Genomic DNA, 27,879 nt, shown 5'->3' on the forward strand with positions numbered 1-27,879 from the left:
TCTGACACATTCTTAAATGGAGAGTTGGAGTAAACACAGGCCCTGTTCAAGCACTCGAAACATGGACAAGCAAATACCCACGGGTCTTTATCTCCCTTGGCTCTTGGCACAGTTCCCTGCACGCAGTAGAATAAAATGAATGTCGAATAAGGAGGATATTTGACTGGATCTTTTCACCTTACCCCTTATGTTTCTGTTTTATGCCAGTGGAGGCAACAGCAGAGTGTCCAAGGCAGAAAATCTGGGTTTCCATAGTTGAGTGGTCCTGGGAAAGTTATTTAAACTGAACGTGACATTGTACTCCTGTGGCTCCAACATTTCCTGTGTAACCTTGGGAAAGTTACCCAACCTCTCCAGCCTGTTTGTTCACCTGTGACATGGCAATAATAATAGCAGCTACTCACAGGTCTTCCAATAAGTCAAAATGGGGAAAGGGCTTACAGCAGTGCTTAGTGTATAGGAAGCACTACTTAAGCTTCAGTTGTTATTAATTTCATCATCACCATCTCATGGGCTTGAGGAAAAGTACTGTGTACTGTGAGTATTATCACAGTAATAACTGATGGTTTTCCTGCTCTTGTTTTCTTCAGTTAGTTACTGGATGGTTTAGGGTCGACTTAACAGAAAATGGTGCATTTCTGTTATGAAACTTCTAATTCAGAGCTACTTCAATCAGATCTTCCGTGTTTTCATTTGTCATGTGTGCATATGACCATATTCAAGTTTTACGAGCTAGTTAGAGGCACCATCTCTCAGTCAAAATTGCTTCAGTTCATCTCATGTCAGTAGGATGAAAATCTATGCCCTCTGCATTTACGAACCTTCTGAACCTGGGTCTGGAGGACACTGGATTAGATGCTCTGCCGATTACCACTGTCCAAGGGGGGCACCTTGGACAGTGACTTCTCTAAGTTCCAGTGTCCTCGTGAGTAAGAGGGGAAAGACAGTGCCTCTATCCAAGTGTGGTTGTAAGATCTAAGAAGGACCATAATAATATTATCTAAAATGTACTGAGCACTTGCTCTGTGCCGGATGCCATGCCCAGTACTCCATAAGCTTCTATTGTTATTGTAAGTCTGGAGTGGAATTGTAACCAGACTGTGGAAGGCATGAGCCATAGCTAAGGAATCTGAAGGTTATGGTAGAGCTGGGATTCGAATCTGGTCAGTAGGACTCCAAAGTCCATGATCTATGCCTCTCGCCAATCTTCAGCCAACCTGTGTTCCAGTCAAGCATCTCTTTGATGCCCTTTTTCCCCCCCCAAGAAAATTTCTTCCCTTGGAATTCACATCCCCTACTTGTGCATATTGAAATTCTTCCTCTACCAAGACTCTCTTGGCCCTGGAAGCTTTTCCTGGTTACCCTCCTTGGAATTCTCATCGGCACTTTGCACAGGAGAACTTGAAAGCAGGGAACTCTCCAGACATCATTGTATCCCTCCTCTCTTCTCCAGCACCTCCCACTTAATTTGCACTCATTAAGTATGTATGGGACCGATGAATAATTATCTTGAAGCCTAGGGCTCACCCTCTGCCCTTGGCTTGCAGAGTCTTGAGGGGAGGACAGGAACACAGGACCCCACCACTGTTACGTGGTCAACAGCCCAGGTGAGACGCACAATGGTCACTAACTTGGGAGCTCCCAGCTCCCTGCTCTGTGCCATCCCGTGAGTTACGTGGCCTCCAGGAGAGAGTAGGTTGGGCTGAAGGCAGGAAGCCTCAGGCCTCCACGATGGGAGCAAGACTGTTTGCAAAGGCCATGGCAGCCCACCAAAAGACTCGCACACGCAGTCTTAAATTTTCAACAAATGCTCCTTGACACCTAGACTTGTCCATCACTGAGCTCTCTGTGGGGTGGGGCTAGAAGTGCTAGGTCAGAAGGAAAAGAGCTGAAGTGAGCTGATGCGCTGGGAAGTTCAGAGCTGCCTCCAATTAATGCAAATTCTGCTTCTCTTATGACACTGTTTTTTCTGGCACTTGATCATAACACCTTTATTTTTAGCTCCACTCAAACTTCACATCCTCTACCTCTTCCATCCCTGGGGATGTTCAGTGGTTCCAAGAAAAAGCGAGAGTCTTTGATGAAGCATCTCCACAGAGGCTGCGGCTCTGAAGGGCTCAGTGAACTCTTGTCTCTGTTGCATGGCACCGACGCGGTCGCAGGAGTCTTGGGTCATTTCCGACCCCGTGGGGAGCCTGCTGCCGCAGCTAATGCGAGACCATTAGTAGAGATGGACATTTTAAATCCAGGCATTTAAACTGTAATCCTACTAAATAATTTGTTTCCTGTTTTATGTTGTTTGCATAGAAGAGGGGGTGGAAAATGCAGAAATGTTTTCCAGCGCATTTCCTTCCTTCCACCCCCAAACCTGCTAAAGATACAGCGTGCAGATTTCATGGTGTTGGTAGAGTTACTCCAAAGAGTTAGATTTTTATGTGCTCAGTTACTTTCCTGGTAGGAAGGGCATCTTATACTTTCTATCACTAAAACGAAGGTGCTCAATGAATTGATTGCTTACCTGCGGATTTCATACCCTGGTTTTGAGCTCTGTGGAAATGTGGCCAGCAGATATTATGGTCCCCAGAGGGGGACTTCACCTCCATTTTTTCTTCTTTTCTATTTTTTATCCACTGAAATCCTGCTCCATCCTTAAAACTGAAATTGATCTTTTGGTGGTTGCCCGAGACTTTCATTCTGTCAAATGAACGTGTGTGTGTTGTCATGAATCTTAGAGGCATCTGAGACTGTCGAGCACCCGTTCCTGAATCTTTGTCCTGTGACCTCCTTTCTCTTTCTTTGGCATGAGATTTTGTGCTCACCTTTCTACTACTACTCTTTTTCGTTAAGTTCAGCCATTCCTTTGGCTTCTCCTCCTGCCCCAGGGTAGGCGACTCCCCCAGATACAAACCTAGGGCTGTTTCGTCTCCTTTGTCCCAGTCCTGTATGTCCAACTGCCCACAGGACATCCATACTTAAATGACCCACATTTCATCGCACATTCAGAGACTCCCGAGGGAATCTATTATGTTTGCCCACTCAAATATCTTTTTTCTTCCCAATGATTCCATTTCCATCAGTTACAGCCCCATTCTTTCCAACACACAGAAATACAAATCGAGAGGTCATCAGTGCTGCAGCGCACTCTGCCACCCCCTACACCCAATCCGTGACCATCCCTCCCTGCCCCTGGGTTTGCCCTTGTTCCCCAGCTGACACCCAGCCCGGCCCAGGCGCTTGGTGCCCTTGGCAGTGACGGCCTCCCAGGCTCTGCCTCCCTCCCCGCCTCTCCCACTCCGGTTCTCTGTGCCCACGCCCCAGCTATGGGGTCTCCCCCGCTTCCCACCTCTCAAACTGGGGATGGTCCCTGCTGCTTGGTGAGTGAGACGTGCACCCCTCTTGCTGTTCTCAACGATACGCCATGACGTCCAGCCCCCGCTCTGCGCTCTCATTCTGTAATTAATGGATGAAATCCCCAAATCCTTGTTGAGTGCCCTTGATGCGGACCACGTCCCTGGCAGCCCTCAAGTGGCTTGTGGTTTCCTGAGCAGACATGTTCACTGCCCTTGCGGTCCCTCCCCGGCTCCTCTTCCAAGTTCAGCTCGTCTCAGCTCCTCACAGCTGCCTTCACCCTCTTCAACCCACGGGGATGAGTCCTCCTTCAGAATCCCTATTGTTCTTATCATCGTGACCCCTTCAGTTATTCCGATTTTTTTGTTAGTTTTGTTAGTTTGTGTGTTAGTTTTAACTGCTTAACCAGATTGTAATATCTTTAAGGTCCACTGCCTTTTATTTGCTGTGCTAACTGTTCGCAGTGCTAGTTGTGTATTATTTCTCATTGCTGTAGTAGTAGTCATGATAGCTACTACTAATTACTACTAATCTCTAATTATATGTAATTAAGATATAATTAGGATAATACAATGAAGCAGGCATTGCATAAAGCGCTGTGTGTGCATTTTCTCATCTAATGAGCAGGTATTCAGCACATACTTAATTGACTTAAGGAAGACACTTGCTCAGCTGTTCACCAGCTGTGGGTCTCAGGGAAGCTACTTCTGTCGCAGACTTAGTTTCCTCCTCTACAAAATCAGGGGCTGGCTGCTTGCTTTTCTGGGTTCTTTTCATTTCCAACACTGTGGGTTCAGTTCAGTTCACTCGTGTTTAGGGAATCCTTTCTGTGTACTCCGCACACATTTGTTGCTTAGAGAATATAAAACAAATAGGACTCGGTCCCTTCCCTCGGAGGTTTTACCAGATAGTGTCACAACAGGAAGCAGGGGTATCTGAGGGCTAGAGGACAAGAGAGCGGATTACATCATTAGGAAAACGTGGGGAGATTCCTGAGCGTCGATCTTAATTAGAAGCTTCCTGAAGGAGGAGAGATTTCCGTTGAGTTGAAAGGAGCCAGTTGATGGAGTGGGAGTAGAAGTACCACTTGGCAGAACTGATGGGCAAAACAAGCTATTCAGCAGGGAACAGGACGGGGGGCTGTGTTGAGGACCAACCAAGCAGACGTTTTGAAGTATGCTAAAGTTAGAATGGTCACCGTATTGATGTTGCTTTGAGATAAAACCAGAGAATCTCCACTGTATCGTGAAACTATGTGGATTTCAGAGGAGTAAAACGTTTGGATATTCAAGATGGATCCTCAGATTAAAACCACTTATTTCGGCTCCCCCATGCTGACTCATAACCCACAGGGGACCTTCCATTGCGAGCCCGATACATCTGGATTTGTCAGTATGTAATATAATTAATTACCATTACCATTGGCTAATGCTAATGTTTAATAATAAATATTTTGCCTCTCTTCATTTCAAAGGGAAATGGAAGAGGTTTGCAAATATATTTGCCATGAAACAAGATAAAAAAAAATACAAGAGATAAAAAAAAAAGAAGAGAAAAGCAGAAATAATAGAGCGAGGTCAGAGGAAACATTTGAATGCCCAACAGCTCTAAATACTTTATTAGAGGTCAGCTGCATACTTAGAGGTCAAGGATCTTAATAGCCAATGCATTTTTTTTTCCCTGAAGGAAAAGGTTTTATTTTTAATATGATGTAGCATCTCTCAGATTCCAAGCTCATATTCAGGGGCTTATCCTTATCGATGAAAGGGATTTTGGATATTGGATAATGCTGTGTGCTTCCATTCATGCCAACTGCTTTTAAAGGAACTCATCAGAAACAGGCTGAAAGCAAAACAGCAGCCCAGGGCTTCCTGGCTGAGCTTCTGAGGCTGCATTGCTAATGCACCTCTGATTCTACTTAAGGAAACCCCGGTTCTGAGGTCGAAGAGAATTTCCTCTCCTTGGAAAACATAATTGTCATTTATTATTTCCTTTCAGGAAAGGCTTTTCTCTCTGCCTCCCCCCAGCCCCACACTCTTTGATGACTTTGTGCCATTGGAGGGAGGGCACTGGGTGGCTACATCTGAGAACAGGGGAAGCCAGCATGATGGCTGGAGGGTCCCTGGACCGGGGCGGACCTGCTTTGAGTCCATGTCTCTCTCATTCATAGCGTCAAACAGCACGAGCGCTACGGCCAGTTGACTCTGGTCAATTCCACGTCGGCTGACACGGGCGAATTCAGCTGCTGGGGCCAGCTCTGCAACAGCTACGTCTGCAGGAGGGACGAGGCCAAAACGGGCTCCACTTACATCTTTTTTACAGGTAAAATGTTCAGTGCATCAGCGAGGCTCTTGTAACTTCTGGACTTGGCACAGCACTGAAGGTTCCCACTACACGTTGAGTAGCAAAAGATGACAATAAGAACACATGCTGTTTGCCAGGCCCCGGGCTACACGCTTTATGTCAATTATTTATTATTTCATGCAGGTCTTACAGTGAGCCTTCAGGGAAAATACTAATATCATTTCCATTTTTTTCCAGATAGGAAAGTAGTGGTTTAGAGATTAAATCCTTAAGGTCACAGGGCAAGTAAGTAGTGGTAGCGGGATTTGAACATAGAATCATCTGATTCCAGGGTCTGTACCTGTACTGTCCAATATGGTAGCCACTGGACACATGTGATTACTTAAATGAAAATTAATTAAAATGAAATAAAATTTAAAACAGTTTCTCAGTGCACCTGCATATTTCAAGTGCTCAGTGGAGACACATGGCTAGTGGCTATTGCACCGGACAGCACGGATAGAGAATGTTTCCTTTATCACGGAAAGTTCTGTTGGTCAGCACTGCTGCTGACTTCTCATCACCACGCTCTCAGACCTATGATGCTCTCCTTCCTGGAAACTCCATAATTATATGATTCTTTGCTAAAGATCTCCTCCCATTTGTTCTTAGGGGTACTATGAGCTGAGGTTTGGGGGGCAGGATTCCCAAAGGTGGTGGTCCTTCAGGGCTCCAGTCCCTGTCCCTGAGCCTAGGTGGGGTGCCTGGGAACGTGCAGGTCACAGTGGAGAACTCTTTGCCCTGCAGTGCGAGGTATGCGTTTGCAGGGTGCAGCCTGCACTCTGAGAGAAGAGCCTGGCAGAGTAGCTGTTCAGCCTCTTTCCTCTGCAGAGTTCTCTATGCTAAAGTCTGGGGAATGAAGTTCTCGAACAAGGATCAGAGATCAGGAACACTTTCAGGAATCTTGCAAATTCCACGCCCAGGTTCTGTTGCCGTTGAGGCATTTCAGGGGAATCCAGAATCCTTTCTCCGTGTCCGGGCAGGGGATTTCATGAAATTTGTCTGTGCCCTGAATCCACCTACCTTTCAGAGCTAGAATGACTCAGGCCTATGACCCAAATGATCTTCTGCCCTGGCCATTAGTGCTTTAGCAAAATCTCATGTGTTTTTTCCCTTCCTGCCCAAATAGCTCCTCTCTGGCAAGAACATGCATTAGCAGGGCATGCTACAATTCTGGAAGCACATGTATCTCACTTCCACATCCCTAGGAAATGAGCAAAGACTATTTCCTCTATTTTAGAGACAATAATGCCGATGTGGAAACTCAGTGCTCCATGACTTGTAGTAGCAGAGTAAGGAGTCCAACCCCGGTTTTCTGACCCAGGATTCGGTGTTCCTACTGCCTTGAACCCTTTCCTAGGACAAGGTGATGGGTGGACTGACAGCCAGACACCAGCTGGCAAAACTGGTGTTGTGAGGAGAACCGCTAACAGTTGTTCATGGGCAATCTGTTTGGATCTTCATTTTGGAACATGCTACACAGAATCGCCCACGTCCCCTTTGTATCATGCCATGTCGTGAAGCAACAGTGGAAAAGGCAACCAATGAAAACTAATAAAAGTCTATTGTTACAGACAGGACCGATGCCATATTGCAAATCACAGAATGAAGACTCTTGCCAAAATTAGCACTGTTGTGTCTTCCCAAAGTATTGGTCGGGGTTTTGAATTGAAGGCTTTGCTGGAAAAGAATGTCCTACTAAGGTTATGGACTCTCTTTGAGTTTTTTTTTTTTTTTTTTGAGACAGAGTCTCACTGTGTTGCCCGGGCTAGAGTGCCGTGGCATCAGCCTAGCTCACAGCAACCTCAAACTCCTGGGCTCAAGCAATCCTCCTGCCTCAGCCTCCCAAGTAGCTGGGACTACAGGCATGCGCCACCATGCCGGCCAATTTTTTCTATATATTTTTAGTTGTCCGATCAATTTCCTTCCATTTTTAGTAGAGACGGGGTCTCGCTCTTGGTCAGGCTGGTTTCGAACTCCTGAGCTCAAACAATCCGCCCGCCTCGGCCTCCCAGAAAGCTAGGATTACAGGCGTGAGCCACCGGGCCCAGCCTCTTTTTGAGTTTTGGGTACAGGTCCTCTTACTTAATTTACTGAAGTCCCTTTGTGAATCAAAGGAAGGTTAAAACATACTTATTTCAACTGTCAAGACATCTGGATCAAAAGGGAGGTGACCTAATGTGTTGTATCATTTTTTCTTAATCCTCAACACTACGCTAGGAGTCCAGTTGGATTCTTAGTACAGAGTTTAGCAATTTGTCTTCAAGCATGGATGGGTTTGAAAATCCAAGATGGGCCTTTACAGAAGCTGAGGTTCCCGTCCTTGGCTCTGGATTCTGTCCGAACATATGTTTCCCAGCTACCCATGTAGAGAAACGTCTGTCGTTCATTATGTTTGTATGTTTCCTCGAGTGAAGCTTCTTGGGGGGGGGGGCGGCTGATTGTTGTTAATTTGTGCAAGTTTTGCTTAAGCAACTGCCACATGTATTTCCTCTTTCATCTTTATTCAGGAGGCTTTGGGAGGGGTTTTTCCCCCCCTTTTCTTTGTTTAATTGACATATATAAAGAAAACACTCAAATCCTAAGCATACAACTCAATAAATTATCCTCAAGTGAACGGACACATGCAACTACCACCCAGGTCAAGTATGGGAACGTCACCGGCGACGGGGCTTTCTCAGTAAAAGGCTTGGGCTCTAATTTTCATATGTAGGAAAACAACATTAATAAGTAATTACTTTATGAAATATTGAGTTTGCTATCATTGGGTTTTAGTCTGTAGCCTCCTAACTTTATTTTTTTGGAAATACAAAATCCCAGATGCTCACTTTTCTTAAAGTAGTATGTTTGTCATCTACGTAAGTGGCTATAAATACACTTGCAGGGGACGTATGTCTAAATGAACTTCAACACACATTTTGTTTTTGTAGATGGAAGCCACCGACTGCAAATACATTTTTAAGGCAATGGATGTGGCCACTTATTTCAAAGCAAGTGTTACAGTACGAGAAGTCAGCTGACATTTTTGTGTTCTGAAATTCAGATGGTTCCCTTACTCTCCTGGCTTTGCTTATTGGTTCAGATTACCCTACATACCCTTACTTAAAGCAAAAGTTGCCTCTAAATCTCATAATCATAAAATCCTGAAGAGTTACTGCTAAAAAGACATCTTTAATACTATCTACGCCAGATTCTTCTCTTGATGAATGGAGATATGGAAGCCCAGGGAGATTAACCCGTTCAAGGCCACGTAGATTGACTCCATGTGAACACGTGAATCTTGGGCACAGCATTAACAAAGGTGCCCCTGCCTGAGCCTGAATGTCAATTTGTCAGAAAGTAGCACGAATCACCTGGGTTGTTATAAAGACTTGCAAAATATGGATACTTGCTGAGCTAGGACATACTGTTTGCTCATCTTGGAGCCAGGAGAAAGAACCTCCACGTTAGTGAACTTGGTAATCAAAGCCCAAGAACTCTCGGCCCATGAAGACATTTGATGTTGTGTCCAGCAATTCTGTCCCCAACCTAAAACACCATACATACAGCTGTGACACAAAGAAGGCTAGTGGAGGAAAAAGTCAAGAATAATTATTTGTTTCAGGAACATTGCAGGGAAAACACAGGAAATGATTTTAACAAGTGTTGGGGTACGATTAGCTCCAAAGGTTTCTCTTAGCAATTACTGTAATGTTCCCTGACAGAATGATCCAGAAAAACAAAAGATTTAATGTGCCAAAGAGGGGGAAAAAGAAAACAGAAAACCCACCATCAAAAAAAAAAAAAACCCAAAAGCCCAACCCAGAGTCCCTTGACTGTCCCGACAGTGTGGGTAAGCCAGTCCTCATTTCTGTGAGATAAAAATGCCACCATCTAAAGCTTAAAGAACCACGCAGAGTGATTTCAGAGGAAACGGGGTGTAAGAGACTGGTTGGAGGTCCCCAGCCGGGTGGTGGCCAAGCTGAACCCAGACTGGAGACCTATGGGTTCCTCCTCTGTCCCATTCCCTTCCAATAACCTTGGCAGGTGCCAGGTCCTCTGGGCTTTGAGTGTGGGGGCAGTCTGAGGACACTGTCACTGTCACTGACACAGGTCCTCCAGGGCCTCCTGGAGGAGCTCCGATCTGCTGCGAAATCCCTCCCTGCCAGCCGGCCCCCATGCCGGGGCTGCTGCTCACATAAGAGCAGCAGGTGACTTCGAGGTTTAAAGCTGCTCTTAAGGAAATCAGCCTCCTTCCCTGCTTCCTCGGGGCAGTGATCCATGGGACTGATTTGGGCTCGAACTACCTACCTTTTTCTGTTTCTTTTAAGGAGATGGGAAGTGAAAATCATTCTTTGAGAAAATGAAAAGCATTTTTTAAAAATCAGCTTTTTCTATTTGTAGGGACTCGGTGTTCTGAGTACATTGCCAGAGTCCTTAAGGCCCTGACCACTCATTCCTCCAAAGTCAGTAAGCCTCTGTCTCCCTCTTGCAGAGAAAGGAGAACTCTTTGTGCCGTCTCCCAGCTACTTCGACGTTGTCTACTTGAATCCGGATAGAGAGGCCGTGGTTCCTTGTCGGGTGACGGTGCTGTCTGCCAAAGTCACCCTCCACAGGGAGTTCCCGGCCAAGGAAATCCCTGCCAATGGAACGGACATCGTTTACGACATGAAGCGAGGTTTCGTGTACCTGCGGCCCCAGGTGGACCAGCAGGGGGTGGTCTACTGCAAGGCCGAGGCCGGGGGCAAGTCGCAGATCTCGGTCAAGTACCAGCTGCTCTACGTGGAGGGTGAGCTTGGCCCAGCCCTGCCCAGATTCTAGTCACCTCTATGGCCGGTGTCCGGCATGCCGTTCCTTGTTGAGGGGCATGGTGTTCCCTGTTAGGGTGGGGACTCGTTGTGCAGGATGAGAAAGAATTCTCAACACAGAGTTTAGGATAGAAAGAAGTAAAGTTTATTTTACTTTTCCCCAAGAGAAGGGGAAAGGGCTTGGCACATGAAAGAAAGAAAGAGTGTGGCTGGAGGCTTAAGGGGCAGGGTTTTTTTGGGGAAAAAAAGGAAGAAAAAAATGGTGCCAGCCGATAGCAGAAAATGGCTGCATCTGTTTTTCCTTTTTTCTCTCTGTCTGGGAGCCTGACTTATCAGAGTGGTTGCAACGTGGGCTGGCAAGAACTGGGGATGCATCAGCTTCTATCTGCTCAGTGCTTTTCGAGTGCTGTGGAAACAAACTCTTAGAGGCCACAGGTGGTTAATCTTAAAGACAACAGGTTAAGCCACAGCTGGTTAAACAAAGGGGTGGTTGTGTTGATGTTTCTCTTCAAAGGGCAGTGGTGGGTTGAGTTCATTCCTCTTTCTTTCCATTAGTTTATTCTTCTCTGTTTGATAGTTTATTAGTAAGGCTGTCCTGTCCTGTTGTTCCCTACCTACTACGGAGGCACAGGACGCTGTTCTTAAAGGTTCCCCTTTTATACCGCTGCTTCTGGAATGTTCTACCTCCTTGTCTGGGACTCTGACCCTATACCCCTCTCCTCTCTTCCCGCCAGATCCTTCCATCCTTCCCTCTGGTGCTGCCTGTGTGTTTGATCAGCAAGTTCCCTCCATACTCAGCCTCCCTTGGAACATCCTCCGGGCCTCTTAGTTTTAACCCAAATCTGCCATCTCCCAAGGGCATCATCCGCTGCCCACCTCGAGGCTGGTGTCCTTCTTGCCCCCATTCCCACTTTGAACCCTTGGCGTCTCCCCTTCTGCTGGGAGCCTATACTCCTCCCGCGGTGTCATCTCCCTTCCTGTCGCTCCCCTCCGTTCCTGGAACATTTTGGCACTTGGCCCACTGTCGCCCTGGCCACTCCATCCATCCTCGGGGTGTCTTGGAACCCACTGACTGCCCTGTCCTCTACACCCCTTCACAACAGGACCCCAGCTCCGGCCACAGGCTCACGTCTTCTGGGACTGTTCGCTTAGTGCCCCCGCTGCCCTCCCCGTCCCCAGGCCCTCACCTCCCTGGCTTAGATCCGGGTCTGATCACATCTGTGCTTGCCCACGCTGCACACCTCGCCCCTCTGCGCTTTCCTCCTGCCTGTCCAGGAAAAACCCCTCCCCGTTGAATGTGACTAAGCCGTCTCCACTATCCTGTCTCCCTGTGCTGGTGTTGCCCAAAGACTTGGGTTCATTCAGCGGGTGAGTGACAAACAACTGTCCCTGGGAGATGCGGGTCTTGATCTGTAGGAGTTTTGGTTGCTTGCAGCCAGTGAGCACTGACAATAACCTTGAAAGCAGTGTCTCCCCAAGGGAAAGTGACGTGGGGCTTTTATAGGGTAGTAGAGAAAGCCGTGTCCTTTCACGCAGGGACAGAGTTTTCCTTACTCATGAGTGGTTGTCACAAGTGTGTTAAGGTAATGAAGCTTTAGCTCCTGCTGGGTGGAGACTTCAGCGTGGTCATGAGCGGAGTTCACTGGTGCTCACCTACAGGCGGCCAGGGTCTGTGGGGCTGGTGTCAGCCTGCTGAGTAGCCAGGTAGTGCGTGCCACCACACCTAATTTTTTAAAAATTTTTTTGTAGACATGGGGTCTTGCTGTGTTGTCCAGACTGATCTCAAACTCCTAGGCTCTAGTGATCCTCCTGCCTTGGCCTCCCAGAGTGCTAGGATTATAGGTGCGAGCCACTGCGCCCGGCCTATGTGCACTTCTTTGCTCCAAGCTGCAGTGTGGTCTGAGAAATGCTGGAGTCCTGACGTCTCTTTGTCCCTCCGATCCCGTCTCTGGAGCGTGTGGCAACCAGGAGCTTACAACAGGGACACAACCTGGGCCCCCGTGCGTCCCCGCAGCCTCTGCCTGGGCTGATGGCACAGGGGTGGCGGGTAAGCAGACGGACCGCAGAGCCGCACGCCCCCTCCCTTCCCTGACAAGTGTTCTCTTAGGTCGTCTTCCTCGGATTTCTGGAGTGCAAGCACCCCCTGGCCAGCCCCTGCAGGGGAGCAGAAATCATCTCTCTTCATACCCTGTAATCCCTCACATGTGACTTTAGTCTAAGGACTCCGCCTGACGCGCGTGTGGTCCGTGGGCAGAGTCCGTGCCACCACAGTGGCGTTTGGCAGGCAACCCTGTGGAGGCATGAGTGGCCCCAGGAGCTGGTGGCCCTCTGCAATTAGAACTCAGGCTCCCTCAAGACTTGTGTCCTCAGCTGTGGTGTCATTCAGTGGGCCGTGGCCCCAAAACTCTGTTATCAAGTGACTCTCGCAGCCCTGCTTTGACCCCTCAGGCTCCCTGAGGCCACTGTCCTTTGCTGGCACATCCGAGTCCCTGCCGGAGCTCTGTGTCCCCTGCCCCTACTTCCCTTCCTCCCCCACTCCCACCTGGCTTCTCCCTCGCCCTCCACCCAAACGGCTAGGACCGAGATTCCCAGGGACTGCCGTGCCATTAGCTCCAGCAGGCAATGCCTATCCTCATCTCCTGCAGGAAACCGCCTCTTCCCTGCCCTGCTTCCCCCCATCGTCTCCCTCTGCTCTGTCGGCTCTTTGCCTTGCGTTGGCGCCACAAGCACCTTCTTTCTCACCCCTGGTCTCTTCCTGGGCAGCCTGCACCACGTCCCTGGCTCTGCGTCTCGGGTGCACTCTGACCCCTAGATGGACACGTGTGGCCCAGACCCGGAGTGCCAGGTTCACGTGTCCAACCGTCCACCTAGCGCCTGCGGAGGCCCCACAGCCCTTCAGACTCCCTGTCCCACCCCTGGACCCAGGGTCTTCCTCCCAGCCTGGTTCTTCTGCCTCCTCTGCCCCGGTGATGGCACCTCGGTCACCCGGGGGACGGGCCTGTGGCTGCAAGTCAAACCTGACCTCCCTTTCCTTCCGGGTCCTTTCTACTTCCTTCATTAAATCAATTTCAAATCCTGTTTCTCTCCATCCTCACTGCAAAACAGGGTTGGAGCCGTCATCTCTTCCCAGCACTAATGTGAATAACCTTTGTCATCCATCTCCCTTGTGGTCCCTTTTTCTTTCTCCAGTCCATTTCCCACACTGTAGGTGAGTGTGATTCCTGGCACACCACTCGGTGGGTTCCGAGTCTAAATCCTGTGTTCTCACCTGACCCGCCTCTGCCCTCCTCCCCAGCCTGGTGGCCTCCCTCCCTGCCCGCACCTAGGGGCTGTGCCCGTGGGGTTCCCGTCCCTGTCTGTAAAGCCCTCCCCTGAGATTTTAGTTCAAACGTTGCTTCCCCAGAGCAGCCTTTCCTGGCTCGCAGACTACCCTGAACTTTCAGAGCACTCTGGGCTTCTGCATCGGAGCAATTAACACAATTAAAATTTTAAGCTAACTATACGATCACTTGCTCGGTGTCTGCCCCTCCTCTGGAGCATGGCCTGCAGGGGCCCAGAGCCCAGGGTGGCCCAGCTGCTAGCGCACAGCCTTGCTCAGGCCTCACTGAGGGAAGAAAATTGTTTCTGAAACGCCGTGCAGTAAAGGCACCGCCAAGTCAGGCAGCGCTTGTGCCCTGCTCGTCCGTGTATTTAGACTTTCTCTCCTGCGCGTGGACAGCCACACACCCACCCATTCCCTGCCACCCCTCCAGACACCACCCCGCCGGCTGTTGTCGCTGTGTTCTACCTGCTCCTTCCCCGAGTGCCTTCTCCTCTCTCACTGTTCTCTTCCCTTTGCATGTCCCCTGACAGACCTCTGTGCCTCCTCCCCTAATCATGAGCTTGGTGGCTGTCCTTGGGAGTTCCGGACCCCCACAGTTGAGAGAGAGAAGTGACTTCAAAGGAAGCGGAAAGTGGTGGGCTAGTGTTGGCCCGGCGCTGGCGGGGAAGCTCTAAGAAAGAAACGTCACATCTGTCCCAAGAACAGAACAGGACTGGAGGTTCGTTTCCAATGTCCCACTCGCAGTCTCATGTCACTCTGTCTCCTCACTTCCAGTTCCCCGTGGCCCTCCGTCAGCCACCATCGTGGCCTCCTCCACCAAGGTGAAGGGAGGGGATGACGTCCGCGTGCTCTGCGCCGTCCTGGGGGAGCCCGACGTGGAGGTGGAGTTCAGGTGGATCTTCCCGGGGCAGAAGGTGAGCACTGCCCCCGGGGCTCCACCATTCGAATTCAGTTTTGTCCCCACCCCGTGGCACAGGCCTTAACAATGTACAGGAAATGTGTGGGACCATGGAAGGCGCCGGGGCTGGCTTGCTTTCTGCTAAGAAGTTTCAATACATTTACAGATGGATTTTTTTTTTTTTTAAAGGGCAGGGAACAAAAGATAGGTCGCGATTAGGCAACTTGCTGAATGTACCTTCTTCCTAGACAGGTTTTCTTTGAAACCTTTAATTACAAAGGGACCGTGGTAGGAAAGGGAAACAATCCTCAATCCCAGGTTCTGGGGTCTTTCGGGGTGTTCTCTGTCCAAGCTGCGCCCCGTGGCAAGGAGCTCTGAGCAGACATCCACCAAGTGGGCAGAGACACACAGGCCCTGCCAAAGGTGCCGTTGAGGCCAGAGATCGTTTTAAAATAGACTTCCCCTAAAAGCAGCTCGAGCATATTTAGCCTTCGTGCAGGGCCTGCTTACTAAAATAACCAGCTCTGCCGCCACGGTGGAATAATCCCTCTGTTGCCAGAAGAGACTGGGCCTCTCAGGACACACTCAGGAGCTGATACACTTCCGACCTCTGGGGCGTGCTTGGTGGAAAATCATCCCTAGGGAACACGGTTTACCCACATCCCTGCAAGTGTTATTAAAAAAAAGTTGTCACACTTAGAGGACATTACTGATTTTCAGTAGAGGGTTTGGTTTTTTCCCTACAGTGCTAACTGGCATTTTCTAAGCAGAAAAGGTATTCAAATTATAAATATCACCAGCGTTGGCTGGACCATCTCAAAAGTGACCATCGTGCTTTCCAGAAATAGGGGGTCATGTCCTCTCATGCAGTATCTTATCCTTCCTTGGTACAACTTTTCTCCCACCAGAGTCCTGTGACACATTTGCCTAATCATACTGGTTCCTCTCCCGAATCTGTCACTGACACAGTGAGTGCTTCTTCAGGCCTCTGACTTTCAATTCTGTGAATAAGCCACTAAGCTAGGGGCAGGAAGTAGGCAGCAGGAAGAGGGAAGCAATGAAAAAACGTGGCCCCGTTTTTAATGCTTAACACCAGTTCCATTTCCTTGGCGTTCCAAAAGGATAAATTTTTGTATTAAGTAGAGGATGCCAAACAGCATGAAAATTTCCTTCCAAATTCAATGGGAAAAAGGCAGCCTAAAATGATTATATGGGGTCGAAGCGCCCACCGCCTATGAGCTACACATACCACGGTCTTTTCCACGCTTGTGTTTTCTACTTTGAAAGGGACACTCAACAGGGCTGGGTGAATGGGAGCTGTTTCCAGCAGCTTGTCCCTCATGCTTCAGCGCGTGTGGGTGTCTGTCGTTAACCAGGACGAAAGGCCTGTGACCATTCAAGACACGTGGAGGCTGATCCACAGAGGACTCGGACACACCACGAGGCTCTCCCAGAGCGTCATCGCAGTGCACGACTTCGAGACCAGCGACACAGGGTACTACATTTGCACTGCGCAGAATCCTCAAGGCCAGACTACGGTCACTACCGCTGTTGAGTTTTCCTGACTTGGAAAAGCAGGTACGATGAACTTAGGGGAGGCCCACTCAGCTTTGGGGTTCTTACTAGTGCTCTGCTGGAGGCGGAAGTCCGGCACCAAGCCACGAACCCTGCTTTGTGAGCTAGACCCAGACATCCAAACTAAAAACCAGTCAGGTGGTTGACTAATGGAAGTGTTAAGTTTTCTAACAGAAAGCATGTATTTTGATTGCTTGCCTAGTTTCTATAAGTATATATGTAAATGACTTTATATAATCATTTCTATTAAATGAGCAAGTTTTTGTAAAAATGGGCTAAGTGCTTGTTTTTTAAGTTGGCTTAAAGTACAGCCAGCCAGACTCGTGGGTCAATACCTAATAGTCTTTTGTATGATCACAATATATTTGAATTTTAAGATGAGGATAAGTAGTTGAACTATACAAGCTTCAAATGTATAGACCTGTCACCACTTTTTCTAAGTAGCAACTTTAAAGCAAACATGAGCTAAATTATGAAGGTATTGAAAAACATGTGTACTTGGCTTTTTCTTAATTTCTAGATTATTCAATAACAAAATGTTTTAACTTCCTATATAAAATAGATATCTTCAAAAATATTTACACCACAGCTATTCTAATTCGCACATTATACAGCACAGATTGAAAAATATTTGGCTGATTTTAACAAATACAGCTGTTAGCCAAAGCTCTGCCAGGACCGGTCGCTGGACAGTCCCAGGAAATAGCTTCAGAGGAGACAACATTAAAGACCGTATTCTGAGAAGGGCCATAACCTTTGCAGAGTGAAGTGTGTCAGAGGTCGCAATTCTTACATTGAATATTCCAGCATTATTTATTTGATCCAAGTAAAATACACTTTCCATCACTATAAACTGAGCACAACTACAGTTTATACATCCATGTTTTTATGACGTGCCAACATTTTGCATCCTACGTGAAACATTTGGTTTAAAAAAAAAAATCTTTAAAGTTCTCTATCTTCTCTCCTGTTCTATCCTCCAAAGAATATTTTATATTAATTGCTATAAGATTTATTTCCCAGACACATCGTAGGGAGGACAGCAGGGAACAGCACAAGACTTACCACGTGTAGGGGCTGAATGGCAAACCCAACTTTGGCTAAATGTCATCGAGAACAACTTGGACGCGTGAGCAGAGACATTCCAGGAAGTGGCAGTGAACCTACGTTTCCATTTGTCAGAAGCAAACGTGGAAGGTTACGTATGTAATAAACTACTGGAATTTAAACTTCAGACAATCACTAATTAAAGAAAACATGCATCATGAATATCAACTTGCTATGTAATGTACATGTAAATGACTCAAATATCCACCTCTAGTATCCTGAAGCTCTTCTTACTAGAGGGGTTATTTGGCCACTGAACGCAGATTAGTAAATACATGCAGGGGGAGAGAAAAAGCCACAGTTCTTCCTTCCACCTTTTCCAAAGTCTTAGAACTGGGGGAGGTAATAAGTTTTGGAAAGATAATCGAAATGTATCTTGGAGAAGAGTTGTACAAGCCACATTTTCCATTGCTGGCTGACCGTTCTACCACCTTCCCAAAGACAGAGGGATTCCTCAAACCGTACCTGAAAAAGTAGCACGATCGTCCCACACTGCTTTCTTCTATTAAATACTGCATCGTTGGCTTAACTCAAGGTGCTTCTATTCATCCATAAGCACTGAATCGTATTTTAGTTCTATTAGCCACTGACTTTTCCTTGTTCTTTATTCTAAGGTTTTCTCCAAAACTATAGTATCAGATCGAGGCCTTAGTGTATCTGGAGAGTGGTTTCAGCACCTTGAAGATGAGCTGGCTCTGGGAAAGCATGTTCCTTTGTCCTTGTCCCAGAGAAAAGCAGGTCGGAGGTAGGAGGTTTGCTTTCGTGGCTCTGGATGGTGGAGAAAGTAAAGGGGGAATGAGGCGGAGGGGAGGGGAGGGGAGGGCAGGGGAGCGTGTAGATCTGCAAGGGAAGCTTAGATCAAGGTAGAAATACGGCAGCACAACCCCCTGGCACTGCCCTGTTTCTTTTAAAGAAAAAGTAGTGTTCTACATTGACTCAGAGCCTGAGAGAATGGATCGCAGTATAGTGTTGGCTGACATGGTTAAGTAAAAAATCTACAGAAAAATCTAGCTAGTTTCAACGGCCATGGCTGAGAAATTGCCAACAAGTTACCCCAAAAACATACCGAGAATGTACATACAGAGCGTAGCCTCCCCTGCGTGTCACAGGGCTGAGAGGAGTTGGTGGTGGGTCAGAATTCAAGCAACTATTGCTTTTTTCCTATGGCTTTTGCTGAAATGCGTGCGCTGACTTGATTAGTACGTATCCAGATAGATTCAGCTTTTGACTCAACACGCAGCCAAGGCGGCTGCAGCAGACACTGGTACATCCATTTCATTCACACCCCACCCCCCAGTCAGACCAAAATAAAACTCACAAGAAGGTGTCTGTGGTGAAGAACATTACAAAGGTTATAAATCTTTATCGTAATAGGCCCCTGAGAGTTTTTCCTCTTACGCTTAAGTGGAAAGGCAACGAACAAGATTCTCTCATTCTTTAAGTGCTTTGTGCAATGACGTCCATGTCGGTTCCGAAATCTTTTTTGGAGGAGTCTTTTGGACCGAGTCCCCAGCCAGAGTTCCAGTCTCAGAAGTAGCCGATTCTGGTGGTGGTGACTTTTCCAGTTATCCCGCGGGAATGACACGTAAGCTAACGTAGCTCTTGCTCCCACGATCACGGTCAGTCCTGCAGACCTGGATCAGAACGCGCTCGGACAGTCTCTGGGCTTTCAGGAAGTGTCATCTGGGTGAAATGCTGGGGTTGGAGAAGGAGCCAGAATTCCTGGGTGACTGGAAGGGGACAGCGGGGGACGTGGGGGATCGCTTGGGGCTGCACAGGTCGCCGTTGTGCAGCTTCCACAGAAGCTCCTCGTTCTCCATGGAGAGCCGCTTGTTGACTTTCGACTCCTTCTCCAGGGACTCCTGCAGAACGGCCTGCTCAGTAGAGAGTTGCCTTCGAGAGGAAAAAGAGCCAGAAACCATGTGAATCTAAGTGAGAAAACAACTTCAATTTTTTTTTTTTTTAAAGTACCAAACTATAAGCTTTGGGATAAAACAGAATCCTGCACAAGGTCAAACGTATTTGGCTGGCTAAGAAACCCAAATAGTAGAAGTAGGAGCTTGAACCAAAAACAAAGAAACTACACTTTGAGCAATTTCACAGTAGGCTGAGTGGTACTGCTGTGCAAGTACTCTACATGTTTTATGACCATCTTACAGTTGGGGCTGTTTTCTATTAATGTTTGGTTTTGTGCTACTCTTCCTCTGAAAGCACCCTCAGAGTCAGGAAGCCAGAGCTGCTGCAAGGAGGCTGGTGCTCTTGGGTCTCAGTGTTTGGTCCAGGCTGTTCTGGTAAAACCATGAGCTGCTACAATCATATTTTCCAGAGAGAAATTAGGACCCCTTAACCACTGGCTTCAGCAACATCTCTGGGAGGTGCCCGTGTGGAGTGTGGCGAGAAAGTAACATCAGATGTTCAAGGAAGGGGAGGAGCTCAGGAAAAACAGGACTGTTTTATTTTTACCTTGAAATTGCCATGTGCTTGTCCATCCGAGCTTTTAATTCCTCGTTCTCCTGCTGGAATCTCTTCAATTTGTCAACCAACGCCGTGTTGTTGTCCACCTTGGCACAAGCAAGAATTCTGACATTTATACAACGATTAAAAAAAAAAAAAAAACCCTCTTTTTTTTTTTTTTCCCTCCTTCCAGGACTCACAGTCTAACCCCTCATTTCTTAAAGCACATTCAGGATGGAAAGATTTAATTAAGAAAGTTTAATAGCATACTGAAATACTTATACACAGACATACCACAAAAAGAACCTCAAGCAGCAAAAATAGAGCATCTAGATATTATTTTTTTAAAATGTATGCCAGGCTGCTTAAACACAGACATTACCTGGGGGGAAACGGATTTGTTCCAGGTCACACAGTTTTAGAATCACCCCTGGGAACAGACACCCTGGGCAACCCTGGGTGCTGTGTCTCCTCCCGTTTCAAGGTGAAACGAACACCGCAGCTAGACAGCCTGCGTTTATCAAAAGCTACTACATCCTCTTACGGTAAAATTTTGCAAAACAAAAGATTCCCACGTTTGATGAAAACTCATAGGCTAACAGTTCACAGTTCTTGGCAGTGTTCAGTATGGCCTTAAACATTAGCATTTACCTCTGAGTAGCCACACAGAGTGACAATACAAAGGCCACCCTCCTCGGTTCAACTAAAGATAGTGTCTGTTCTGTTCTCCTGCGGGCCTGCCCAGGCTAAACTTTCAAGGAAAACAAATTGATCGGCAGAGAGATTAAAGGATAAGATTCCCTGAAGACATTTAATCACTTAACATGATGAAGAGCTGATTACAGCCCAGCTCACTGTCTAAAGGTAAGATTTTATTACTTGCTTAGGTGGTGACATTACACCTCCATCAAAATTAATTCTAAGTCCCTGTCCTTGTGGCATATGCCTAACTTTCCAGAAAACGAGTCTGGAATATAAGAAAAAAGGAACCTTGAAAAGTTCTACAATTATAAAGGAATTCTAGGTAAAACAGGGGTGGAAAAATCTGGAATGGGAGACTGGGCAGTGATTGGCCTTTAAGTACTATCTCACCCAATCCTTCATTCTGTAGAATAGGAAACTAATCCTGATGGTGTCACAGAGCTAACTGCTGGCAGAGCTGGCTTTCACACCAAAGCTTTCTCGCTTAGCACAAGGAGGTTTTCTAAGTGTCTTAATTTCTTCAAAGACCTGAAATTTACAAATAAATAAGGTAACAGTGGGTTTCCCATCATCGTATTAACCCATTCTTCCACATACACACAACGCAAGGCTGATGGATGTTATCCTGATACTTCCTGGGCATGGCAGGAAACTGAAATACTATGGATCAACAAAAATTAAAATGTGTTGGTAATTTTTGGAGAAGTTCTGTTACATGAATTGTACACAGAGCAACTAATCATTAACGGGATCATCTGAGTCACCGCTGACTGCCGGATTAGCAGAGTTATCGGACTCGCTGTAACGGGATGACCTCTGGCAGGAACTGATACGTATACTAGGCTGGGCCCATTAACAACCACAAGTTCCTTGTCTTCCTTTAAAAAAAAATTTCCTGATAATTCAAAGTGCCCAGATAGCCACATGGGGGCTTCGCCGTTACCTCCCTCAACAGAGAGGTAATTAGTCTCTAGAAGAAAACCAAACCAAACCCCCAAACCAAGAAAACACCAGAGTGACCACCACACTCCCTACTGTCCAGGGCTGCTTTGGGTTTTAATGAGGCACTTGTTCAACGATGCGTCTTGCAGGGAGAAGAGGCCATTAGTGCTTGGCAGCTGGTGCAATCAAGCGCGGATGACAGCGATAGCTGGGATCACTTAAGCCACCCTGCTGTCCACGTGGGTAGAGTCCTACCTGGTAGCAGCAATCACATAGTTCTGGGTAGACTTGTCACATACTACATCATTCTCTGTCCTATAGACTGCAAAGTACATTTTATTCATATTCTTCACAATGCTTTCTATATGTCCAACTGGATTAATCTTATTAAAGCACACATTCTTTTATTGCATGCCAGCCCACAATAAGCAAGATGAAGAATTTAGGTAGACTGTACTGCTTCAATGGGACTAATTTACATATTCAACTATTCTGGACATGAGAGACCTGCCCAGAGTTGGTGGTATATTAAAGTACTGATTTTATATTATAGGTATTTAAAAATTTTTCTTAGGCAAGTGAAGATTCACAGACCACTAAAATGTGAGCCTCATTTGTTTGTCATTGTTTTGCGAAGAACAGAATGCTGCTTTAGATATTCCTTGGGGGGGAAAAATATTTTAGAAGGCAGCAACGAATAAACCTTCAACAAAGTTGGAAAAGAAAAGGTAACTTTTATCTTTTGTATGATTTCCAAAGGTCTTTAAGTAGCAGTCAACCTAACGCCAGAGTTCTAAGTCCAGAGCTCAATTCCCATTTTATAGACACTACCCCATTTGGTAAGATCCTCAATGAGCTCTCGTGAAAGAGACATACCAGTTTCTCCATTTTCATTAACTTGATGTCTTGCTGATGCAGTTTCTCATTCTTGATCTCTAACACAGCTTTCAGGCTCTCTAATTCTTGCTCCAGATACATGATCTGAGGGTTTTTCTGGAAAGGACACAGCAAGATATCGCTCTGACTTATCTCACACAATCACATGGTCCAAATTCTTAATATAAAGAACCTTTGATTAGATTTAGACAGTAGATAAACAAGTGGCAAGAGACTTCCATCTTCTTAATAGCAGTTTCAAAGAAAGGTGAAAAAAAGAAGAGTTAAGATCATTTTAATCTCAAAGACTTTGGTCATAATGTTGGAAACAAACATTTTACTCATTTGTCAGTAAGTTAATATGGAAAAACATTGGTTTCATCAAGTATGTTACTGGAACCAGGAGAAAAACAATTGCTTGTGATAAGGGACAGGACTCTGGCTGGAGAGGAGGCAATCTACAAGTCCTTTATTGGTGTTTGCAGGGGGAAAGGGAACAATAGTTGCCTCTAACCAAAGTAACCAATCAGGAGTGAAAAGGCAGCACCATTTATAGGGCTTTCTGGAAAATAACAATAATGTCCTCAGTCTTTAGATTTTTCTTATGATGGGACCATGTTGCCTGGGCCATGCTTCTAGGGCAGCCATAACACCACAAAACCTACTTGGCATGTAATACATACTCTACTAAAATTCCTTCCAAAATAAACATTACCTAGGGGAAGACATCCTCTGAGAGCACACCGCATCGTCAGCCTGGCTCCCTGCCGTACTCCTTGCTTTATTCATGAAAATTGAACAGAACCATCCGCAATTTATGATACAAATTAAAAGCGTAAGATGTACTGATCGGGTGTTTAATGAAGGAATTTCTTAGCTAAGATCCAGTGGTATACAGTAGATCATCAAAACCATTCTCCAGGGCAGTGCTCTGGACCAATCCTGACTACAGTAACACTCAGATCTTCAGCTCCAGGCTCTTTTGATAGTTACCTGAGGCCGGGAAGGGTACGTGGGCAGGTAGGGGGTGAAGAGAGGTAGGTTAATGGGTACAAGCATATAATCAGATAGAAGGAACAATTTCTAGTGTTCAACATCACAGTAGGGTGACTGTAGTTAACAACGATGGATTATATATTTCAGACGAGATGAGCTGTTCAGGGTGGTACAGCTTACACTACTATATATTTCAAAATATCTAGAAGAAAAGATCTGAAATGTTCCCAGTACCAAGAAATGCTAACTGTTTGAAGCAATGGATATCCTAAATACCCTAACTGGATCATTACACATTCCATACATGTATAAAAATATCACATGTACCTCATAAATATGTACAAATATTATGCAATAAAAAAATTTCATACATTTTATATGTATATCCTTGTACATCCTTTTTTTTTTAACCCTGAAAATAGCAAATCCTACTTTATTTTTGTTAGAGGGAAACAGCATAACTTCCTCTGTCAATTTTTAAATTAGCGAGCCTTGTACCGGCTCTACCTTTTCCTGCCTCTCTGCCAGCCTGTCCCTCTCTCCTGACCCCACTCATATGCACTTTTTCCACAGCCTCAGCTTGCTGACACGGGGGACAGCCTTGGATGTTACACAGTTCCTCAGTCTGTTTCCTCCTCAGCTTTTCCAAAGCAGCTGCAGTACAAGAACCTCCTTTGTGTACTAGGAATTCCTTTAAAAACCATTAGTAAGGTTTTCGCTCTGCATGTAAGTCCAGATTGCTTTCAAAATCACTGACCTTTCCTAAGAATCTTCCAGAATAAACAGCTTTTAAGTTTCCTCGAATATGACCTCATCTAATTTTAACAAATGGCTAAAGGGTCTCTTAATGAGATTATCAGCAAAAGATCTCATCGAGAGATCCAGGCATGCACTTTGGGAGCTGGCCACAGATTTTAAGTGGCGAAAAAGCTTTGCTTCCGCAGTCCTAGGGCACACAAACATGGAATGGAAATGGTACTAAAGGCAGAAGCAGCAAGCAAAATTCTTTTCTCCAAAAAAAAAAAAAAAAAAAGGGCAGGGGAGTATGATACATGTTACAAGAGAAAGCTGAGCTTACAAGAGGTTTGTACTTTTCAACAGTGACATTCGTCTATACAATGAAATATTATTCATCCATAACAACAGATGAAGTACTGACACGTGCTACAACATGGATGAACCTTGAAAACATGACGCTAAGTGAAAGACACCACTCATAAAGGACCGTGTATTATACGATCCCCTTTGTATGCATTGTCCAAAACAAGCAAATCCATGGAGTAAAAAGTACGCTGGTAGTTGCCTAGTGCTGGGGGATTTGGCTGCTAATGGGTATAAGGCTTCTTTTCGGGGTGCTGAAATGTTCCAGAATTACATACTGGTGACCAATGCACAACTTTATGAATATACTAAAAATCACTGAATTGTACATTTTAAAAGGGTGAACTTTGGGGTATGTAAATTATATCTTGATACAGTTTTGTTTTTTTTTTTAAAGGAAAGTCCCCACTTAAAATCCTGATCCTCACTGGTAGTTTTCTCGTTTTCCTGTAGGTATTAGCTTAGACCACCCAAAATATCTCGGACTTCATCTGTATGTCACTTTTTAGGATGCAGAAAAACATACCACTAAATGAAGAAGCTGGTTTAACCCACCTTAAAAAGCACATCGCTAGACAGGAAAAGGATTCCAAACCTGCAATACTTCTCTGCCTACTCAACACTGAATGGCCTCTAAAAGGCAACTGAGCAGAAGAAAAACTGAGTAGTAATAAAGGAGCACACATAACTTACCAAATTTGCTTTCTCTCTCGATACTCTTTTTTGTTCTTCTGATTTCAACTTTTCATTTAAAGCATCGTTTTCACTCTTCAGATCATTGATTTGTTTCTAAGACACAAACGATGAAACGTGGGACATAAATTAACGAGAAGACACAGAAACACCAAAACCACAGAGACATCAAGAATGATGGATTTTTTGGGGGCGGGGAGGTTATCGAGATTCACCCACCTCTAGCGATTCCTGCTTCTCAGAAAGTAAATCTTCAAGTGATTTCTTTTCTATTTCATGGCTTTTCTTGATTTCTGGAAAGAAATATTTTTAAGGCAACAACATTTTATGATATCACCGTACTGCACAACCGCTAAAGCACATAGACGTAGGAGGAGATTAAGCAGCGACTATGTTACTTTACATTTGTAGGATGCTTTCTTGTAACTTAAGCCATCAGTTCTCAAAACAGTCGTGTGAGGTGGGCAGGGAAGATATTCCCATTTTATGACTGACAACACTGAGGCCCACAAGGCCAAGAGACCTCAAGAAATACTAAGTGTCCCTTCCAGGGCAGGCTCTCAAAACACTGGCATTTAGACTCTTTTCAGTGAGCCAAACAGACGTCTAAAATTAAACTCCCTTCCAGCAGGAAGGAAGAAAACCAGTGTTTACTAACTGGCTGCCCTGAGGCAGCCACTTTCACATATTATTATCTCTGACTTCACCCAACTCTATCTTTCTGATGGGAGCGTCCTTGCTGAAGGTCACACGGCCAGTTCGTAGCACGGGCCCACTCGCTGCTCGGTGAGACGCAGCTGGTTCAGTAGAAAGACTTTGGCCACAGTGCCGATTCTGTTCTGAAAGCAACGGATTCTTACTCTTTTCCTGCATGCTTTAACCCCTCCGATGACAATAGATGATATAATAAGAAAGACTCTTTTGATACAGCAAGTGTCATCGGCATTTCACAGTGGCGTTGGTAGGATACAGCACGCAGCGTGGATCCTTCGCTGTGGCCAGGACATAAACTGACACTTTCAACTTCCCCGGAATCTAAACTGGCAACCGCCACCACCACCGTGACAAAGGCCTTTAAAATCTTCCAAAGTCCCGCTATTTACTAAAACCGGCATCTGTAACGAACTATTATTTGCGTCCTCAGCGGCAAAGGGCGTCTGTTAACAATGAACAATGCAAAACAGAACCAAGAACACTCCAGACCCAACGCCACAGGGCTTGCTCTGAAGGGGAAAGTTATGAATCATTTCCGTCCTGAGACATACCACGCTGTTCCATTAGATCTTTTCCTGTTTAAAGAGCAAAAAACATCCTTGCCTGAAAGGGAGGCTTCGTAGGCCTTCTTTAGCAGCTCTATTTTCTCCGAGTGGCTGGCTTCGATTTCCAACTTAGAGGTTTCATGGGCAGCATTTAAGTTGTCGAACTGTAAGAAACAAACAGAACCACAGTTTGACAGCAAAACCGGAAGTCCTGAGTTGAGTAAGCAGCAGGGACATTAGGAGACGGCACACATTAGCTGCAGTTTAAGGGCCACCTAGCACATTACAAGGATGGAAATAAAGGACCACCCAACTGGGATTTGCCACTCCCAACTCTGCTCTGTTCCTGCCCTAGGAACACAGACGGAGAAGCTCTCTGGGGGCCGCTGACGGAAATGGCCGAGTCCCTGAGAAGGGACGAGCATGTGTCTCGCAGTGACAGGACCACGCCTGGCACGTCAGCCTCTGTGTCCTCCGTGCCTATCATGTGTCTGCCCTGGAGGAGGCACTGTAAATATTTACTAAATGAAAATTGAGTTTAAAAGCAGCAGCCAGGAAATTAAAAAGAGGCTTACGATATGCTATTAAGTGAAAACAATATTGGTTATTAAACAAGAGCCATTTAAAAAAAAAAAGAAGAGGAAACGTAAACCAACGGTTTGGCAGCACACCGCCAGGAAGCTCACAATGGGATTATTTCTGGGCAGGGGAATAAAGGGTTCTTTTAAATTTTATCTTTTCCTTCTTTTTTCCTTTCCTTTTTCACTCAACATATATACACTGCTTTGGTCGTAAGAAGAAAAATTTAATTAAAAAAATGTTTTTCACCTATTAAGCTAAAAAACAAAGAGCAACTCATCACAGCGAATGAACCACAATCAGAACTCAAGTAAACAGCCACGGGCAAGAGCACGCTCCGGTTCCAAAGGCACAGACAGACCTGCTCTTGCAGCTGAGTTTTGTACTTCTCTGCTTCTTCGATGTAAGTGTCCCGAAGCTTTTCATACTCCCTCGTGTAAAATTCTTTGAGCCGATTCTCTCGCTCTGTTTTATCGGCCTGGTGCTGCTGGACAAACCCTTCGTAAGCTGTTTCTAACTCGTTCCTGGCTTTCTCCAATTTCTCACAGGTGGTGGAAGCAGTGACTAGAAAGAGATGAAAAAGAAAAAAAAAAAGATGACATTTCATCTGCTAAATGTCCTAAATTCCCAACAGTCACGCACAGCTGTGATGCCACCAGATGCATAAACACAATGATGTCTCGGCTCTCTGGGGACCAGATCTCCAAGTGTAGCAGTATGGGAGTGAACTTAAAAAGGAACAAGAGGAAATGATCTCTGGCAGCAAAAAACAAACAACAACAACAAAAAACACCACCCAAAAAACTGACTACCAAGCAGTAAGAGAAGAACTGGAAGAGAGCTGGGTTGCCAAGTGAAGACCCTCCTTTTGCATGGTGACCAGGTAGTATAGTGGCC

At 46.0% G+C, this 27,879-nt stretch overlaps 2 protein-coding genes across 4 annotated transcripts in view; one reads left to right on the forward strand and one right to left on the reverse strand.

Moving 5' to 3' along the window:
* Positions 1-16,506, forward strand: part of PDGFRL (platelet-derived growth factor receptor-like) — a 49,544-nt gene extending 33,038 nt beyond the window's left edge. Inside the window, exons 3-6 of the mRNA XM_012662906.1 lie at positions 5,519-5,670; positions 10,166-10,459; positions 14,575-14,714; positions 16,075-16,506. Of these exons, the coding sequence (XP_012518360.1) occupies positions 5,519-5,670; positions 10,166-10,459; positions 14,575-14,714; positions 16,075-16,263 (775 nt within the window). The 3' untranslated portion in view covers positions 16,264-16,506. The remainder of the gene's footprint in view (positions 1-5,518; positions 5,671-10,165; positions 10,460-14,574; positions 14,715-16,074) is intronic.
* A 1,688-nt stretch (positions 16,507-18,194) lies between these two features.
* The window catches only part of MTUS1 (microtubule associated tumor suppressor 1), a 44,411-nt gene continuing 34,726 nt past the window's right edge, over positions 18,195-27,879 (reverse strand). For all 3 annotated transcript variants that reach the window (XM_012663004.1, XM_012663005.1, XM_012663006.1), the window contains 7 exons: positions 27,344-27,546; positions 26,462-26,567; positions 25,364-25,437; positions 25,145-25,240; positions 22,355-22,471; positions 19,844-19,941; positions 18,195-19,273 (listed from right to left, as the gene is read on the reverse strand). In XM_012663004.1, the coding sequence (XP_012518458.1) occupies positions 19,060-19,273; positions 19,844-19,941; positions 22,355-22,471; positions 25,145-25,240; positions 25,364-25,437; positions 26,462-26,567; positions 27,344-27,546 (908 nt within the window). In that variant the 3' untranslated portion in view covers positions 18,195-19,059. The remainder of the gene's footprint in view (positions 19,274-19,843; positions 19,942-22,354; positions 22,472-25,144; positions 25,241-25,363; positions 25,438-26,461; positions 26,568-27,343; positions 27,547-27,879) is intronic.

This window comes from Propithecus coquereli, unplaced genomic scaffold (genome assembly GCF_000956105.1).
Source record: "Propithecus coquereli isolate 6110/MARCELLA unplaced genomic scaffold, Pcoq_1.0 Scaffold79, whole genome shotgun sequence".
In the NCBI taxonomy this organism is placed as follows: domain Eukaryota; kingdom Metazoa; phylum Chordata; class Mammalia; order Primates; family Indriidae; genus Propithecus; species Propithecus coquereli.